Genomic DNA, 20788 nt, shown 5'->3' with positions numbered 1-20788 from the left:
TGCCATGCCAAGGATTGAACCCAGGGCCTCTCGAATGCTAGGTATGCACTGTCACTGAGCTACATTCCTAGCAGCCCGCAGACTTTTTGTTTGTTTTGTTTTGGGGGTTTGTTTGTTGTTGGGGTTTTTTATTTCGTTTTGTTTGGTACTAATGATTGAACCCAGTGTACTCTGACACTGAGCTACAGTCCAGTGCTTTTTATTTTGAGACAGGGTCTCAACTAAGTTGCCCAGGCTGTCCTTGAACTTGTGATCCTCCTGCCTCAGCTTCCTGAGAAGCTGGGATTACACCCCACACACTTACTTTATCTGATACTTTTAACGGTCCTTTGAAATATGAAAGTATTATTATTCTGTTCATTTCCATGAGAAAATTGAGGCTTAAATTGTTTCCAAGTCTTGCCTAGGGCCTTAGAGCTGGGAAGTAGCAAGAGCGAGACCACATCCCCTGGCTGATCCTTGACTTGTCCCTGGAACTAGCTATCCAAGCCGCAGTGTAAAGACAGAGTCACGGGTTCAAATTTGGGGGCTCCGTTCTGGGCATGTGGCTCAAGTGGTAGCGCGCTCGCCTGGCATGCGTGCGGCCAGGGTTCGATCCTCAGCACCACATACAAAACAAAGATGTTGTGTCCGCCGAAAACTAAAAGATAAATATTAAAAATTCTCTCTCTCTCTTTAAAAAAAAAAAAAACAAATTTGGGGGCTCCACAGGTGCACCAGCATATGTTGAGAGGGAAGCCACTACTCAGATCCAGGTTTGTTTCAATCTTCCTTTAAAAGTAAAATCTCTCAATTTCTTAAATGTCGACATCAATTTAAAGTTCAGATACACACACACACACACACACACACACACACACACACACACTAGAGCTAACTCTGTGTGTGTGGCCCAACTAAAAACATCTGCAGTCTGGCTTTGGCTTGCAGACTCTGATAGGAATAATAAGTGCTCATGAGAACAGAAGTTTCTCAACAGCCTGCTCTGCACTCCCCCGTTCCCACCAAGGCCATGTTAGAAAGCCATTGCTACCTGGTCACACAGCCTTGAAGTTGGAGAGTAATCTTGATCTTCTGCTTGTTTCCCTCCATAGGGAGGAGCCCAGGGAGCAGCGTTTGGTAAACACATGAGTATGCCGGGTGCACCTGCCTGCTTCTGACAGCCCTGTGAGATGGGTCTTTTTAATTAATCCCCTTTTTACAGAAGAGGGCAGAGAGAGAGAGAGAGCTGGAGGAAGGCATTAGAAGTTGAAGGCAAGATCAGAAAGGAAAGGGAAGCCTGTGGCTTTTTTTTTTTTTAAGCTGCTCTTTCATTACAGCCACAGGGGTATGTTTGCTCATGAAAGTTGGCTTCACTCCAGTGGTTCAGTTACTGGCCAGGCCATGATGGCCCTGGGGCTCCCTGGGGCCTTCCTCCCAAAGCGTGCTTGGTGACACTTTCCATCCCCACCCTTCTCTCCCAGCTTAGCCCCCCACACACACAAACAAAGATTTAAATGTCCATATTTCCCTAATGGGACATCTTGTTCCTGGGAATTTCTGGGAACCGGAGAATTCAGATGAACCACAGCATTAAAACCAATGCAAATGATTTGACTAGCTAAATACTACATATGTTTATTCAAATCTTTTACCCTTACATGCAACTGAAAATAAGGCTACAGAAGAGATAGCCAGAGTTTCACCAGATGGTGGTCTGCACAGGTTCACACAGGCCTTGACCCTTCTGGGTAAGATGGAGCACTTAGGACCCCAGATGCTAACTTCAGCCCTTGCCCAGCTGGTGCACAGGAGAGGGAAAGACTGCTCTGCAGGCACCAGGTAGACAAACAAAGTGCCTTCTGTCCAAGAGGGGTGTCCCATAAACACAAGGTGGTCAGCAGGCCCACTGTTCCAAGTCAATGAGTGTCAGCCACTCCTGACTAAGAGCCACATTATGGAACATTTAGTGATGCCCTGAGTGTGAACAGATTTTGTTGGAATTGCTCTCTTTCCTTGGATTTAGTTGGCTCTCTTTCCTTGGATTTAGTTGGAATTTGATCCCTTTCCAGAAGGGGTGGCTTCTGGAGAGAAAAGGATTACAAGATGGACTGTGATATACAAACTGGGTTTCCTCACAGCCAGCTTTTCTAACCTCAGTTTCCTCATCTGTAAAACAAGGATGGTTAGTAATGCCCCATTCAGGATTCCAATGCTAGTCCTGGAATGATGCAGCCTGTGTGGGCTCTCAGCTCCATACAGAGATTGGTGTCTACCTTGGAAGCTGTTCTTGATGTACGGAAACCAATTGGGTAGCACTAGTAGCACAAACAGCAGACATCCTTGCCATTAAAAAGACCAGAGCAAGCCCTCTGATGGTGCCAAGACAGTTGGAGGTAGTCCGCCCAGCCCTCGGTCTTGTTCTGCCGCAGCCCAGCTGTTAAGGCAGAGCAAAGCACTGAGAGCACCTTGCCTCTTAGGAGTGAAACAACAGGGGCCCTGCCTTGAGGCCAGGCAGCTCAGCCAAGAAACTCAAGAGTCCCTGGAAGAGGCTCCCCAACTTGAAACAATATAATTTTGATCTGATTTCTCTATAGGAACAAAGTGATAGTCAGAGATTATATTATTTTCCAGTGGCCCAGTTTACAGTGTTCTCTCGGGATGCACACAAATACCCTCATTTAATTGACTTTTGAAGCTATTGCTGTATGATATTCAGTAGAAAGTTGTTTGTGTTTAATAACTTTGTGATGCTATAAAAAAAATCTACCATCTCCAAAACTTTAATCAGATATTCATTTACCAGCACAGGGGAAGGAACTTTCAGGAAAAGATTGAGTGGGAGCCTGAGAGGAGCAGAGCAGTGGCAGGATTGGGCTCTTCCAGCACAAGAGGAAAGGATCCTCTTGTCTAATGTCTCTGTGAGGGCAGAAGCTGTGTCCATCCTACCCATTTATTCTTAGCTTGCTATACCAAGTACCAGTAGCACTCATTTAAAAATGTTTTGCAGCTGGGCGTGGTGACACACACCTGTAATCAATCCCAGCAATTTGGGAGGCTGAGGCAGGAAGATTGCAAGTTTGAGACAGACTCAGCAACTTAGTGAAACCCTAAGAAACTTAAGACTCTGTCTTAACAATAAAAAGGACTGGGGATGTGGCTCCGTGGTTTATTGCCCATGGGTTCAATCCCTTATACCCCTTCCTCCCCCCCCCAAAAAAAAGTGTCACATACTAGTTCCCACCTGCTCAGAGGCTGAAACTGAGACTGAGGCAGGAGGATCACTAGAACCCAGGAGTTACTGGCTGTATTTGTCATGTCTGACATGGAACTCCTGGGCTCAAGTGATCTTTTAAAATAAATGAATGAATGAATGAATAGATAAATAAATAAATAAAAGGTCTTGCATGGACTTTGCAAAGCCTGGGATCTGCAAGATTACCCAGTGGAAGGCAGCAGGGAGCTGGGAGAGTGTGAAGGCCCCACAGTGAAGTCAGAACCAGACCACTGCATAAAGCCAGAGCTGGCAAGCATGAATTGGGGATTGCTAACTGTTTTTATCTTTTTTTCTGTTATATTTTGTTCTTCTTACTAGCTAGCTGTTTTAAATCCTGATTATAATTCAGTCAAGAAGGGAAAAAGTCCCCAGTATTCTAGGTGCCAGCTTTCTCACCACTTTGAGAGACAGGCTTTTTATAAATATAGCCTGACTGTGGACTATTTGCTTATAGTCACATGGGGTGGGAGCAATGACTGGTCAAGGTCCCATCTGTGTGACCTGTTTGCAGTTACAGGAAAACTTGCCCAGGCCTTGGAAAGTTTGTGCCCTGGAGGTTGAGGAGAATGCTTGGCATTGTTCTCACGCAAGCAGCACATTTAGAAAATCCTGAGGGTGCAGCCTGGAAACCACAGGCCACTCAGAAAAGGTGTCATGTTCACATTCTGGAGGCTAAGAACAGCCACCAACTGGAGGGGCAGCCCAGATCAATGTGTTGCAGGGGAATGAAATTTGCAACCAACTCACTGGGCACTGGGCACTGTTTGGGGTGAGGTTGCCCACAACCTCACATTCATTTCAGATGCTGGCCTGGGAGCATAGAAAGGGGCTAGGCCAGGTGGCTGGGTGGGGGTAACACCCCCAAGGAGGAGACCTGAGGCCTCTCCTTGGGCAGGGCAGCAGTACTGAGGAGTCTGAGGAAGAGACAGCTAGTCCAGGAATGTGTTGAACTGAGGTTGCCCAAGGCCAGGACAAGGCAAGGCCACCCTGCCCTGCCACATGCTTCCTCCTCCCAATTTCCTGTACTGTTAGGGCTTCTTTTTCCCTGTGGCAATCCTCTGTTGGCTATCACCAACCTTTGTGTCTTACCTTGATACTAGAGTGTGGCAGAAGTACCTGGGGGCAGAATCAAAAAAGAGCTGATCCCTGAAGCCCTGCCTAGACCCACTCAGTCAAAACCCTTGACAGTCAATGACCAGAATTGAGGAGAGGTGGGCAAAACAGTCAGGTAAAGGAATTCCAATTCATGGTCTGTATGACCCCTGCCCCAAGATAAAAATAATAGCAGTTGCATTTTATGAGAGTGATTTGGTCCTGTGCTAACCCTTAGATATACATCAGTGAATGAATCCCAAAAAGCATTTTGAGGTGATTAGTAGTATTTTTATATTACAACTGAAAAAACTTGAGCATGGTGGCACCTGCATGTAATGAGGCAGGAGAATCACAAGTTCAAGAGCAGCCTGGGCAACATAGCATGACCCTGTCCCAGAAAAAAAAGGGCTGTAGATGTAGCTCAGTGGAAGAGCAGCCCTGAGTATGCAAAAACAAAACAACAACCTCAAAAAATCTTGGGCTCATGAAGGTGAAACAGTCGGCCCACTTCCACCCGTCTGGGAAGTGGCAGAGGCAGGGTGCAGTCCCAGAAATGTGAAGCTGCTGATGAAGCTGATTTCAAAGTTCTGCACGCAGTTAAAAGCAGTTTTATTTGTGCACCTGACCCAATGCTTCCTCCAACCTCAGAGGGTGCAACCTCAGAGATCCTTGAACTCAGTCCTTGGGGACATCATAATCTGGCGAAACTCAGTGTTGGAGTTCCATAATGCCCACATGGTGGACAGCATGGAGCCTGTGGCTTGATGGTGTTTTTGCAGCCTGACTGGTCTAAGCCTTCCTGCAGCTGCAGGTCCTGCTGAAGGTTGAGTCAGCCTGGGTTTGCTGCTGGCGCCACAGCGTCCTAAGACTGCTGAGCCCTTGCCTAGTGCCGGCAAGACACACCTACTGTCCACCTGCTCCTGAGTCATAAACTACCACACTGCTGCTAGGCCTGCCAGCTCTGTCTTTTCCTCCATTCACCATCATGCCAAGAGAAAACTTAACCATATATGGCAGGGGCACCAGGCAGCTCTTGTCCCAGGCCTGCCTTCCTCATAAAATGTGCCACTAGAAACCAGGCAGGTCAAAGCTCAAAGGCCAGCCTGTTTCCGTTGTTTGACAACAGGTGTCTAGAGAGAGGACAACAGGGCAGCCTGGTACTCAAGGGCTTAGACAAAAAGAGGAGAGTCAATCCTGGCCAAACATATAGGGAAGGGGAAGGTAATAGGATTAGCAAACCCTTGGCCACCAGGATGAGGCCAGAGAGAGGTCAAAAGAAGGAATGATAAAGCTTCATTGATTATTTCAGACTTCCAGCTGTGTCTCATTTGACATTTACTGTGGATCTATCATTGAGTCTTTCAGCCAAAAGTTTACCACTTTTTCTTGAATAAAGACTGCTTACCTGCCTAACATTCTGGAAACATTTGCACATGTTGATAGCACCTGAAAATGTGATTTTGTGCAGAGGTCTCTGGAGAGGCCTTCTCACTGTTTTCTCTTGCCACAACTTGCATCAGCCTAATAGTTGGGTAAGAGAGCCCAAAAGAAATAAACTCGGCTTCTTGGACCCTGCTCCTATCAGAGCATACACCAAGCACTAAGCGGCCGAATTCCGGCTCCCGGAACTGAGCCCGCGGGGACTGCTTCTTTGAGCCTACACTTATAGGAGCTTACACCGAGCACGGAGCGGCCGAGTTCCGGCTCCCGGAACTTCCCTGGCCCGGGGCTAGGAGCCCGCAGAAACTGCTTCTCAGTCCGGGTCCTGCTGAGGGCCGGTCAGGACTCACCCGTTGCTTTGGTTGCCCGGCAAGGGGAACGAAATGCTGCCATTCGCATAGGATACCAACTTGGCAGAGATCTGATGTCATCAGAAAGCGGCGGAGGAGAGAACTTCATCAATACCAGCGGCAACATAAACAGTTGGTCTCCTGGTAGGGGGGGTGAGGCACAGGCACCCGAGTCTCCTCAATTTGTCGTCGAGCCAGAGGGGAGGAGACGGGCCGCCGCCAGCGCCCGGAGCAGGCCCAGCGGCTCGCCAGCGTGGTGACCGCGTGACCCCAATTGGAGAGGGGGCGGAGCGGAGCCGCCACCCGCACCCGCAAGGTGGGCAGACCCGCGACCCAGTGGTACATGGGCGTGGTAGGAGGGGCAGGGCAGAGCCGCCATTCGCGCTTGCAAGGTAAACAGACCTGTGACAGCCTGGCGGGTCAGGCCCAGTGGCCTGCCAGTGTGGTACACACGTCACCCCAACTTGAGTAGGGGCAGAGCAGATCCTTCTCCCATGCCCGGATCAGGCCCTGCCGGTGTGGTGGTCACGTGACCCCAATTGGAGTGGGGGTGGAGCGGAACCGCCACCCGTGCCCGCAGGGTGAGCAGACCTGTGACCAACCTGCAGATCAGGCCCAGGGGTCCACAGGCGTGGTAGGAGGGGCAGGGCAGATCCGCCGCCCGCGCCTCCAAGGTAGGCAGACCTGCAACAGACCGGCAGATCAGGCCCAGGAGCCTACCGGCATGGTACACACACCACCCTAATTGGAGTAGGGGCAGAGCAGAGTCGCCGCCCGTGCCAGGAACAGGCCCAGCATCCTGCAGGCGGGGTAGTCACGACACCCCAATTGGAGTAGGGGCAGAGCAGAGCCTCCACCTGTGCCCGAAAGGTGGGCAGATCTGCGACCGACCAGCGGGACAGGCCCAGTGGCCTGCCGGTACGACAGACACGTCACCCCATTTGGAGTAGGGGCAGAGTAGAGCCGCCACCTGCGCCTGCAGGGTAGGCAAACCTGCAACCGACCGGCGGATCAGGCCCGGTGGCCTGCCTGCGTGGTACACTCATCACCCCAATTGGAGTAGCGGCAGAACAGAGCCGCCGCCAGCGCCCAGAACAGGCCCAGTGACCTGCCGGCGTGGTAGCCACGACACCCCAATTGGAATAAGGAGAGAGCAGAGCCGCCGCCCGCACCTGCAGGAAAGATACGCAAGCAGTATGAAAAGACAAGGAAAGAAAGGACCACAAGCAATGCAGGTCAACGCAACTTTAGAAGAGGTAACAGCTGCAGCAGATGGAATGTCAGATAAAGAATTCAGGATATACATGCTTCAGATGATCTGGAGTATCAAGGAAGACATTAAACAGCAAAATCAGACAATGAAAGATCACTTCGACAATGAATTACGCAAACAAATCCAGGAAGCAAAGGATCAACTATACAGGGAGATAGAGGTTATAAAAAACAAACAAACAGAAATCCTAGAAATGCAGGAAGCAATAAACCAACTTAAAAACTCAATGGAGAATACTACCAGCAGAGTAGAACACTTAGAAGATAGAACATCAGACAATGAAGACAAAGTATTTCAACTGGAAAAGAACATAGACAGCTCAGCAAGACTGTTAAGAAACCATGAGCAGAACATCCAAGAAATATGGGATAACATTAAGAGACCAAACTTAAGAGTCATTGGGATACAGGAAGGTACAGAGCTCCAAACCAAAGGAATGAGCAGTCTATTCAATGAAATAATACGAGAAAACTTCCCAGACTTGAAGAATGAGACAGAATCCCAAATCCTAGAAGCCTACAGGACGCCGAATGTGCAAAATCATAAGAGATCCACACCTAGACACATTATAATGAAGATGCCCAACATACAGAATAAGGAGAGAATTTTAAAAGCTACAAGAGAAAGGAAGCAGATTACATTTAGGGGTAAGCCAATCAGGATAACAGCTGATCTTTCAACACAGACTCTGAAAGCTAGAAGATCCTGGAATAACATATTTCAAACACTGAAAGAAAATGGGTTCCAACCAAGAATTGTGTATCCAGCGAAATTAAGCTTCAGGATGGAAGATGAAATTAAAACCTTCCACGATAAACAAAAGTTAAAAGAATTTGCAGCTAGAAAACCATCTCTTCAAAACATCCTTGGCAAAACATTACAGGAAGAGGAAATGGAAAATAACAATGAAAACCAACAGTGGGAGGTAGGACACTAAATGGGGGAAAATAATCAAAGAGGAAAACAGACCATGTTTAGTAACATAAATAAACAAATATGGCTGAAAGAACAACCCATATCTCAATAATAACCCTAAATGTTAATGGCTTAAACTCACCAATTAAGAGACACAGGCTAGTAGAATGGATCACAAAACAAGACCCAACAATATGCTGCCTACAGGAGACGCATTTGATAGGAAAAGACATACATAGGCTGAAGGTGAAAGGTTGGGAAAAATCATATCACTCATATGGACTTCGGAAACAAGCAGGAGTGTCCATACTCATATCAAATAAAATAGATTTCAAGCCAAAGTTAATCAAAAGGGATAAAGAGGGACACTACATACTGCTTAAGGGAACCATACACCAACAAGACATAACAATCATAAATATTTATGCCCCAAACAATGGTGCAGCTATGTTCGTCAAACAAACTCTTCTCAAGTTCAAGAGTCTAATAGACCACCATACCATAATCATGGGAGACTTCAACACACCTCCCTCGCCACTGGACAGATCTTCCAAACAAAAGTTGAATAAGGATACTATAGAACTCAATAACACTATTAATAACCTAGACCTAATTGACATATATAGAGTATACCACCCAACATCAAGCAGTTACACTTTTTTCTCAGCAGCACATGGATCCTTCTCAAAAATAGATCATATATTATGTCACAGGGCAACTCTTAGACAATATAAAGGAGTAGAGATAATACCATGCATCTTATCTGATCATAATGGAATGAAACTGAAAATCAACGATAAAAGAAGGAAGGAAAAAGCATACATCACTTGGAGAATGAACAATAGGTTACTGAATGATCAATGGGTTATAGAAGACATCAAGGAGGAAATTAAAAAATTCTTAGAGATAAATGAAAACACAGACACAACATATCGGAATCTATGGGACACATTGAAAGCAGTTCTAAGAGGAAAATTCATTGCTTGGAGTTCATTCCTTAAAAAAAGAAAAAACCAACCAATAAATGATCTCATACTTCATCTCAAAATCCTTGAAAAAGAAGAGCAAAACAACAGCAAAAGAAGTAGAAGGCAAGAAATAATTAAAATCAGAGCTGAAATTAATGAAATCGAAACAAAAGAAACAATTGAAAAAATTGACAAAACTGAAAGTTGGTTCTTTGAAAAAATAAACAAAATCGACAGACCCTTAGCGATGCTAGCGAAGAGAAGAAGAGAGAGAACTCAAATTACTAGCATACGGGATGAAAAAGGCAATATCACAACAGACACTTCAGAAATACAGAAGATAATCAAAAACTATTTTGAATCCTTATACTCCAATAAATTAGAAGATAGTGAAGGCATCGATAAATTTCTTAAGTCATATGATCTGCCCAGATTGAGTCAGGAGGATATAGAAAACCTAAACAGACCAATATCAATTGAGGAAATAGAAGAAACCATCAAAAGACTACCAACTAAGAAAAGCCCAGGACCGGATGGGTATACAGCAGAATTTTACAAAACCTTTAAAGAAGAACTAATACCAATACTTTTCAAGCTACTTCAGGAAATAGAAAAAGAGGGAGAACTTCCAAATTCATTCTATGAGGCCAACATCACCCTGATACCTAAACCAGACAAAGACACTTCAAAGAAAGAAAACTACAGACCAATATCTCTAATGAACCTAGATGCAAAAATCCTCAATAAAATTCTGGCGAATTGGATACAAAAACATATCAAAAAAATTGTACACCATGATCAAGTAGGATTCATCCCTGGGATGCAAGGCTGGTTCAATATACGGAAATCAATAAATGTTATTCACCACATCAATAGACTTAAAAATAAAAACCATATGATCATCTCAATAGATGTGGAAAAAGCATTCGACAAAGTACAGCATCCCTTTATGTTCAAAACTCTAGAAAAACTAGGGATAACAGGAACATACCTCAATATTGTAAAAGCAATCTATGCTAAGCCTCAGGCTAGCATCATTCTGAATGGAGAAAAACTGAAGGCATTCCCTCTAAAATCTGGAACAAGACAGGGATGCTCTCTCTCCACTTCTGTTCAACATAGTTCTCGAAACACTGGCCAGAGCAATTAGACAGACGAAAGAAATTAAAGGCATAAAAATAGGAAAAGAAGAACTTAAATTATCACTATTTGCAGATGATATGATTCTATACCTAGCAGACCCAAAAGGCTCTACAAAGAAAGTATTAGAGCTAATAAATGAATTCAGCAAAGTGGCAGGATATAAAATCAACACGCATAAATCAAAGGCATTCCCGTATATCAGCGACAAATCCTCTGAAATGGAAATGAGGACAACCACTCCATTCAAAATATCTTCAAAAAAAATAAAATACTTGGGAATCAACCTAACAAAAGAGGTGAAAGACTTATACAATGAAAACTACAGAACCCTAAAGAGAGAAATAGAAGAAGATCTTAGAAGATGGAAAAATATACCCTGTTCATGGATAGGCAGAACTAACATCATCAAAATGGCGATATTACCAAAAGTTCTCTATAGGTTTAATGCAATGCCAATCAAAATCCCAACGGCATTTCTTGTAGAAATAGAGAAAGCAATCATGAAATTCATAAGGAAAAATAAAAGACCCAGAATAGCAAAAACAATGCTAAGCAGGAAGTGTGAATCAGGCGGTATAGCGATACCAGACTTCAAACTATACTACAGAGCAATAGTAACAAAAACAGCATGGTACTGGTACCAAAACAGGCGGGTGGACCAATGGTACAGAATAGAGGACACAGAAACCAATCCACAAAACTACAACTATCTTATATTTGATAAAGGGGCTAAAAGGATGCAATGGAGGAAGGATAGCATCTTCAACAAATGGTGCTGGGAAAACTGGAAATCCATATGCAACAAAATGAAACTGAATCCCTTTCTCTCGCCATGCACAAAAGTGAATTCAAAATGGATCAAGGAGCTTGATATCAAATCAGAGACGCGCCGTCTGATAGAAGAAAAAGTTGGCTACGATCTACAGTCGGTGGGGTCGGGCTCCAAATTCCTCAATAGGACACCCATAGCACAAAAGTTAATAACTAGAATCAACAAATGGGACTTACTCAAACTAAAAAGTTTTTTCTCAGCAAAAGAAACAATAAGAGAGGTAAATAGGGAGCCTACACCCTGGGAACAAATCTTTACTCCTCACACTTCAGATAGAGCCCTAATATCCAGAGTATACAAAGAACTCAAAAAATTAGACAGTAAGAGAACAAACAACCCAATCAACAAATGGGCCAAGGACCTGAACAGACACTTCTCAGAGGAGGACATACAGTCAATCAACAAGTACATGAAAAAATGCTCAACATCTCTAGCTGTCAGAGAAATGCAAATCAAAACCACCCTAAGATACCATCTCACTCCAGTAAGATTGGCAGCCATTAGGAAGTCAAACAACAACAAGTGCTGGCGAGGATGTGGGGAAAAGGGTACACTTGTACATTGCTGGTGGGACTGCAGATTGGTGCAGCCAATTTGGAAAGCAGTATGGAGATTTCTTGGAAAGCTGGGAATGGAGCCACCATTTGACCCAGCTATTCCCATTCTTGGTCTATTCCCTAAAGACCTAAAAAGAGCATGCTACAGGGACACTGCTACATCGATGTTCATAGCAGCACAGTTCACAATAGCAAGACTGTGGAACCAACCTAGATGCCCTTCAATAGACGAATGGATAAAAAAAATGTGGCATTTATACACAACGGAGTATTACTCTTTATTACAAAATGACAAAATCATAGAATTTGCAGGGAAATGGATGGCATTAGAGCAGATTATGCTAATTGAAGCTAGCCAATCCCTAAAAAACAAATGCCAAATGTCTTCTTTGATATAAGGAGAGTAACTAAGATCAGAGTAGGGACGAAGAGCAGGAGAAGAAGATTAACATTTAACAGGGATGAGAGGTGGGAGGGAAAGGGAGAGAGAAGGGAAATTGCATGGTAATGGAAGGAGACCCTGAGGGTTATACAGTGGAGGGGGTAGAGAGAGAGGAGGGGAGGGGAGGGGAGAGGTGGGGAGGGGGGAGGGTGGAGGATGGGAAAGGCAGCGGAGCACAACAGACACTAGTATGGCAATATGTAAATCAATGGATGTGTAACTGATGTGAATCTGCAATCTGTGTATGGGGTGAAGGTGGGAGTTCATAACCCACTTGAATCAAAGTGTGGAATATGATATGTCAAGAAATTTGTAATGTTTTGAACAACCCACAATAAAAAATTTAAAAAAAAAAAGAAATAAACTCAGTTTCTGTTAGAGTATGTAGTAGTTGTATTAAATTGACATGTGTCTTGGCCTCTGGTGGCCAAAGGCCCCTTTACTATTGCAAATATTAATATTTGTTTCTTCCTAGAAAATTCTTTAAAAGGCCGCCCTTATGCTATATGTTGGGTTTCATTGATTAAACTGCTGTTCTAGGTTTCTGCAAACCAAAAATTTATGTTGACACTCAAATGGATGACAAGCTGGAACATCTAAGCCACCACTGGGATTGCTCAGGGCACTTTAGTAACTGCCTCAAAGAGGCTGTGCTGATGGGCAGATGCATCCATTTTCCTTCAAGTAACACACATTTTCTATGAATGTTTAAATAACTTAAAGATGACTGTTATTCACCATTTGAAAAAAAATTTTTTTTTTCAGATTTCAGGGAAGAACAATCATTGAAGATGTCCAGCAAAACAGCAAGCACCAACAACATAGCCCAGGCAAGGAGAACTGTGCAGCAGCTGAGACTAGAAGCTTCCATTGAAAGGATAAAGGTAAGAGCCCAAGGGACAGAGCCATACCTGCTGTGGTCCCTGCTGCTCTTCCAAGACTGGGAAATGAGTCAGAAAAGAGGGTGCCATTTAATCCAGCTTGCTTCCAGGATTTTCCTAGAGCAGGTCAAGGGCCTCACAATATTAATTTTTATTACCTACCTAGCCCAGGCCTCATTTAAAAAAAAAAAAATGAGGAATCAGAGTCTAAGTTGACCCCTGTTTGCAAAATCCTGCACAGGATTTGCAGAGGACCTGCCTTCCCTAAATGAAAGGGGTCAAGTCTTATGATTGCTGTGTTCTAAACTGGGACAGGGAGAGGTTTCAGGGGGATTTCTAAAATACCCTCCTCATCCATCTGGAGTTTATCAAGTGTTCTAGGGTATCAATGTATCTGAGGGTGCCTTAAAGTCAACAATTGGGGTCTTCCTTTTAGGAAAACATAGCTTTTTAAATGTGCACCCTTTGGTGACCATTTTCTACCCCCAGGATGAAGGCAGGTCCCACTGAGGAGCTGGAATGCATTTCTTAGATCACATGACTTTGAAATCTTTCCCTGCTTGGTTCCAAGAGAGGACTCGGCAGTGAGAACCCTGGAATGTGGTGACTAAGGCTGTTTCCTAGGTACAGAAGCAGTCACCTGATAAATTCCTCTGAACTGGAGATGGTCACCTGTCCTCAAAGCAGCAGGCTGCCGAGTGCAGAGCTCCGTAGAGCCAGCTCCGCCACACTCAGTGGCCTGGGTGCCTGACCTGATTATTACCTGGGGTCTTCCACCCAGGTTTCTGAAAACAGGGTATGACATATTCCAAGCCTAACTCACGCTGGAGTAGGGCACAGCATTTTCCTATGCTGGTTTTGCCCTTTGTATCTCCCCAAACCTAATAGATAACAATAAATCTTTCCTTTTATTCTGCCTGCCCCCATTCGAGGGACAGAACCTAGGGCCTCACACATACTAAGCCAGCACTCACCACTGAGCAACATCCCCAGCCCTCTAACAGTAAATATTGAAGCTCTACAACTTGGCTTCAGAGTTCTGGCTTCAAGCCAATAATTCAGTTCTGTTCTGCTTCCAATCTGTTTTTACCTGGATAAGAACTGATAGAACCTTCCCTTGATTCACAAACTTTTCCTTTCCTGATGCATCCCGCAATTTTGATTCTGAAAAATTTCAAACCTAAAGAAGACTTGTAACACTAAACATTCATATTCTCTTCACCAGAATTTGCCAATTCTTAACATTTCACCATGTTTGCTTATATCATTCCCCCTATACACACATATAATTTTTTCTAAGCCAGTTGAAACTTATTTGCATTTCTAATAATAATATCTAACACATGGTCCATTTTTTAAGAACCCAGTCCACTCATTTTTCAAAATCACCCCTACTTGGGTTATGCTCCTTTGCTGATCAGACTCTCATTAAGTATTTTGGCAGGAATACCAGCTAGCTAGCTGGTGTGGTATTCTCAGTGCTCACGTGTAGGGACAACCATGCCAGCTTGTCTGATCACTTGGCTAGGGAAAACCATCCCTGCCAGGAACCATATCTCTTTGCACCTGACTAGTTGTATGAGAATGATGTCTAAGGCTGCTTATCCTGTTTGAATCAGTCTCCACCCCATGGCTTAGCGTTCAGTACACTCTGGAGGGTTCTGAATAAAGGATTTTCGTCCTTATTTGTTGCTTTGGTTTGTCTCCTCAGGTCTCAAAGGCCTCTGCAGACCTCATGTCCTACTGTGAGGAGCACGCCAGGAGTGACCCTTTGCTGACAGGCATACCGACTTCAGAAAACCCTTTCAAGGATAAGAAAACCTGCATCATCTTATAGTGGAAGAATGGAACCGTTCCTCACCTCTTCCCAACAAAGCAAATCCTGAGCGGCTCCTTGAAGAGATTTGCCTCCAGCTTATTTGGTAACCACTGCTAATAACTAAAATGCTCTTCTCTTGGAATAATGGACTCTAAAGTCTTTATTTTCCAAGTTGCCCTTTCTTTAAAATACCCTTTACTGATTTAATACAGAATAACAATCTTTGTTTTCCATTTGATAACTATGGTATTACTTTGGGTTATTGTTTAAGGAGAGTTGGCCTGAGCCTTCTTAAAAACACAATTATATATTTCATGTATTCAGTTGATTCAGATATGTTAAGACTTAAAATGCCTAAGCACCTGTCAAATTAAAATGCCAAGAATAACTTCAGTCCTGAAACCTTTATATCATATTCTGCTCTTAATAAGATTTGTGCCAACCTGTATAGTGTACAAGGGAAAGGGGTGTATTTTGTATATGTATGTCTTCGCATGTACACATATCAAAGCTTATTTCCTCATCAAAGCTCCCCTCTCCATGTAACAGCAGTTCCTCAACTCCAGGAGTTGTATTTATCTTGAGCTGTGTAGGTAGAATAAAAATTCTTTTCATATAGTTATTGTGCAAAAAATAAAGAAAAAGCATCCTAAAGATTGTATTCATTGTGATCAGGTGATATGTCATCTCTCCTCTCTTGAAACTTGCTGGACCTCTTAGGTGATGATGAACCATGCCAATTAAAAACTGAAACTGAACTGAAAGCTCTTTGATAAGGTATTAATTCATAGGGACCCTTTTGGGCTTCGGCCATCTTGAGTCTGGAAAAGGGGAGGGGACCCTTGGAGGAGGACTGTAGCAGCTGTGCTTTCCTAGGGAAGACACCTCTGAAATTTCTGCCCTGGTGATTAAAATAAGACAGTGAACAGTGAGCCTGACCAAGGGGAGCAGAAACATGTAAAAACCAACTGCTCTTCTCAGGCCAGCTTTGCAATTTGTCCCCCTCTTCTTCTCCATTAGCCTCCCCTGTATTCTCCCTCTGCTGCTAGAGTATTTTCAGAGGTGACATTGCCCTCCCCAGACCCAGGAAGATGAGACTTGGTGGGAAAGAAATAGACTTAAAACATTAAGGTGTCAGGACTCATATGCTCTCCCCAGATGTCTGCAGTTTCAACCCTGCCTGTCCACAGACCCTCCAAGGGGAACTGCAAGCTTCCCAGGAGGGGCTTGGACTCAGCGGTACACTCCTTGGACCATAGGGTCCCAGCTGCTGGACATGGAGTTTCTCAGCCTTCCTCTGAGAAGATAGGACTTATGTCCTCAAGATGTCCATGGGGAAGCCAAAGGCATGCATCTCTTCTGGCCAAAGGGGCATCGTGACTTTATCAGAGAGGAAGGAAGGCTCCTTTTTAATTAGGGGCCAAACCATACTGAGGATATGACACTTTAGTCCACTTTCAGCTCATTAAAAAGAACTACTAATGAAGGGTTAAAAACTTAATCACAGAGGATTCAACCCTGAGAAAAAATTATTTGCGATGGTTTCCTTACTTATGTACAATCTGCCCTGAAAAGCAAAACCTTTTAAAATCCAATGCTCTGGGCTTGAACATCATGCTCATTGGTAGTGAGCAAATACAGTCCTGTTTTTAAATGGCTTGAACATGGTCAGTGTTCCTCCCACTCACCCGTCGACTCAGCACTGTGAATTGACCCTGTGAAAGTCACGGCACTGCCCTCAACCTTTTGTCACCTACTGCTTGGTTCTGTGAATACTCAGTCCCAAGTAAATTACAGGCACCTGCATAGGAGAGAAAGCTTTTGCCTTTCAAAAGGTGAAATTGGAAATGTACACTAAGACAACAACTTCACATTTTATGCTTCACTTAATGAGACATTCTTTTTTTTTAATAAGTATATTTTTCTACGGATAGTTTCAGAACACTGAGTTTATTTTCACTCTAATTTTTAACATGTTTCTTTAAATATTTATAACACAGCTTACTACAGAATCTTTCCATGAAATCACTCTTATTATACCATTTTGTGCACATTATTAGCAGCCAGCATAGTTTATTCTTTAGCATTAAAACAGTCTTTTGCCTAACGGTAAACAAGCATGTTTTGCTATATATTTGTTAATTTGTTTGTTATAGTAAGAAATGGGCTTGAGGTCCCAGGAGATTTCATTTTATTTTTACTGATCAGATAGAATAAAGGCTATGAGTATAAATGTCATGTAATTTCCTAACCAGGTGTAGGGCATGTTCATAAAAAAAATGGAATCAAATTGTCCTTTGATGCTGACACAAGAGGGGGGAAATTGTAACCACATGTTGATTTACTTATAACTAGATACTATGTGAGGAAAATATAATATATGTATACATATATATGATATGCAGAAGTCACTTTTATTTATCTGGTCTGTTCTACTTGTGAAGCCACAGTTAAACCGTCTCCAGCAGTTGGTTTGTGATAATGGTAGATGCCAATGTGTGTTATTTTTTTCTGCTACCACTGTAATGACACACTTAAATATATACAGGCAGCTTCTTGGCTTCATTCCCATTGAACTATTTAAATACTCTCAATATACTTTGTCTGTAATGCTGCTTCTGTTAACAGTGATCTTGTTCCTTTTTCATTCCTATATTTTCATTAGTTCATCATAAATCTGTCCAGTTGAGGTCTCATCACCATGGCAAGATAGGCTAGGCCAAACATAAGATTCCAAAGTATTTTACAAAAACACTTTTTTTTTTTAATAGAGAAATACTTTCTATATGAGGTGGTTCACAATTTATGGGTTGTGACTAAATACTTTTTTCCTTTTCTAAGAAAAATTTCAGGTTTTTAAATTCCTTACCTTATTAAAGTGAAAAGTACCTTACTTTTTAAAGGAAAGGCCTGCTTTTTGCAGGCTCCATGTTTGGACTATGTGTCTATTTTACTAATCTTTAAACTATCAGGAAAAAAAAAAAAAAAACTTTGTACCAACAATTCGGTAATTTTGAGGCATAGATTAATTTTCATAGTGGAAGAAGTGCCAATTTTCTCTTCAGATGCTGACTTTTCAACCAATTTATAACTAAGATAGTATCCTCTGATTCCTCTGAATTTTTATTTAAGATATATACAGGCCCAAGAAGTAAATAACAACCATACATGTCAGGTGTTTCTTGGTGAAATGAACATAATACCAGAGTATAGTATGAATTGTACTGATCTATTTATTTCATTATAATAGATCAATAGGAAAAGATACCTTAAATCAGAGTTATATAAGTATATCAAAATAGAGCACTGACCTAAAGTCGGGGCCTGTATTTTAGCCCTCAGTCATTTTCTAGCCTATCCTGTTATCATCTTACTTTGGACAAGGCAGTTCATCTCTCTGGGCCTCCATTTTCCCATTTGTAAAACAAGGGGCTGGCAGCAGACAACCCCTGAGATCCCTTCCTGTCCCAGATGCCTTGGTTCAACACCACTGCCCCTCTGCTGGTCCTGCCAATGTGTTGGTGCTACACGCTACTTCAAATAGAAACTTGGTTTGTCTATAACGTGTGCTCCCTTGATAGCTTATGAAAGGCCTTTTTGTTATACAGTGCTTTTTCCCCTAGTTTTACAGACTTAGTTACTGTAATGATGTTTCTAGCTATTTTCTTGATGTCTCAGTAAATTTGCATTTGATATATTGTTGGTGAGATTGTGTTGTTTTGTAACGTTCTTTGGCTACTCATCTGTCCAGCATCTTATTAACCTTAACACTGTGATCATTGTTTAAAATATGTTCTGTGGAAAGAATAAAAACATTTACTTCACAGCGAGCATGTTCACAGATTTGAAAGAAAGTTCATTAAAAAGCACTGTTGCTTTCTTTACTGAGTCAGTGCCTCGCATCGTTTTGCTGGTGTTTGCTCAATAAATTAATAAAAGACCTTTTCTCTTCATTCATTCAGTTAATTTTTTGAACACCTGTTGGGATGTGGGTCAGGCTGGTGACATGAAGACAAACAAGACTCACAGCAACCCAAGAACATGAGTCTGGAGCAAAGAGGATTGGAATGATAGACACACACACACACACTCATGACAGCGCCATCTGAGAAGTGCCGGGACTCGTGAGCACAGGTGCTGAGAGCCCAAGAGAAAGAGGGACCAGCTCCAAACCAGGGAGCCTTCTGAGAAGACTTCCAAGGGAGGGCATTATGAACTGGGGCTTGAGAGAGGCAGAAGAAACACTGTGTGCATTGGCATGAAGTCTTGGGAGATAAGAGGGGAAAGTGTCCACAAGCTAGTGTGCAGAAGGTCTCCCATATAATCTGCCTATCCAGTAAACAACAAGGAGGCAGAAGAGGTTGTAATGTTTTGAACAACCAACAATAAAAAATTAAAAAAAAAAAAAGAGTGAGGCTGTGATTCCTCATGCCTGGAGGGCTGTTTCCCATCCTGAGACCCAGCTGTGACCATGGAAACTGATAACAAATGGAAAGGTCATTAGACTTCTGGTGACTCATATTCACCAACTGCTTGCAGAAGGTGCCCTGCCTCCTCCTCTGACCTTCCCCCTGGGCTGGGTTTCCCACAGAGAAAGGGAAGGCAACATCTTCCAAAAAGGAAAGAAAAGGGAGGCAGCCAAAGAGCACCAAATCATGAACTGATCAAGCTAGAAAGATAGCCCATCTCTGAGAACCAGTACACTCATGCAAAGAGTGGCAACAGGTGGGCACAGCAACTCAGGCCTGTAATCCCAGCTACTCAGGAAGGAGGATCACAAGTTCAAGGCCAGCCTGGGCAATTTAGCCAGACCCTATATCAAAATAAAAAGGACAGTGAGTGTAGCTTAGTGGTAGAGTACCCTGGGTGCAATCTCCACTACTATAAAAAAGAAAAGAAAAAAAAGTATAAACAAAAGATGGTCACTCAACCCATTCTAGTAAAGGACTGAAGAAGAATTTATATACTATGTTTATGAGAGCTAGGCAACAATTTTTACAAGCACTCTCATCAGTTCTGACCAAATTCTTATAAGTAGAAGACAACTGTATTGGGGGTGGTGGATAGGATTGGATAGAAAAGTTTTTAGGTGGATAGGATTGGATAGAAAAGTTTTTAGAAAGATAGAAGCCAGGGGTGGGGCCTATGGTGTAATCAGGAGACTGGGACAGGAGGATTGCAAGAAAAAGGCCAGTCTGGGCAGCTTAGCAAGACCTTGTCTCAAAATAAAAAATAAATAGTGGCAGCATGTAGCTTAGTGGTAGAGCATCACTGGGTTTAATCCCCAGTTCCAAAAACAAAAAGGGGGATGGATGGTGATGAGATGGCAGGGGTGTGTAAGGAAATATGGCAGGTGAAATGTGCACTGCCTTAATGTTACAAGTAAGAAATAAGCCAGCAGGTAGAGATGGCTGCTTAGTGTTGTGACTCCTGTCATATAGCCTTTCAACTCTTGTGGACATGGATCATCATAACTTTTCATTGGCAAGGTCAGTGACAAATAAGTGTATGGGTAGCACTATAAGCCTTTTGGGGGTACCAAGTACACAGTCTTTTGAGTCCTTTTCCCTCCTTGTCCATGCCCACCTTTGCTGTCTTTTAGCTTAAGCTCTGACCATGTTTGTAAGACCTGGTCCCACTGTCAGCTTCAGCCATCTGCACAACCTGGCATAGCCTTCTCCTGTAGCTGACTTGCAGAACTTGGCTCTACCTGCTACTCCATCCTTTCCCACTGCAAGAAGCAAATGACCTTTGCCTTCAGATGAACCTTCTGTTACTCCAATGGCTGTCCTCTTATCTGAGCCATTCAAATCTATT

At 43.2% G+C, this 20788-nt stretch overlaps 1 protein-coding gene across 2 annotated transcripts in view; it reads left to right on the top strand.

The window, feature by feature from the left end:
* Window positions 1-18924, top strand: part of Gng12 (G protein subunit gamma 12) — a 130796-nt gene extending 111872 nt beyond the window's left edge. For both annotated transcript variants that reach the window (XM_058581584.1, XM_046451047.2), the window contains exons 3-4: window positions 13037-13155; window positions 14864-18924. In XM_058581584.1, coding sequence (XP_058437567.1) covers window positions 13063-13155; window positions 14864-14989 — 219 coding nt within the window. In that variant the 5' untranslated portion in view covers window positions 13037-13062 and the 3' untranslated portion in view covers window positions 14990-18924. The remainder of the gene's footprint in view (window positions 1-13036; window positions 13156-14863) is intronic.
* Window positions 18925-20788: the final 1864 nt, after the last annotated feature.

The sequence above is a fragment of the Marmota monax genome, unplaced genomic scaffold (genome assembly GCF_021218885.2).
Source record: "Marmota monax isolate L192 unplaced genomic scaffold, Marmota_monax_Labrador192_F-V1.1 WCK01_AAM20220418_F8-fsc00023, whole genome shotgun sequence".
Classification (NCBI taxonomy): Eukaryota; Metazoa; Chordata; class Mammalia; order Rodentia; family Sciuridae; genus Marmota; species Marmota monax.
The sequence above is the reverse complement of the archived record's forward strand: the minus strand, read 5'-3'. Positions and strand labels throughout refer to the sequence as shown.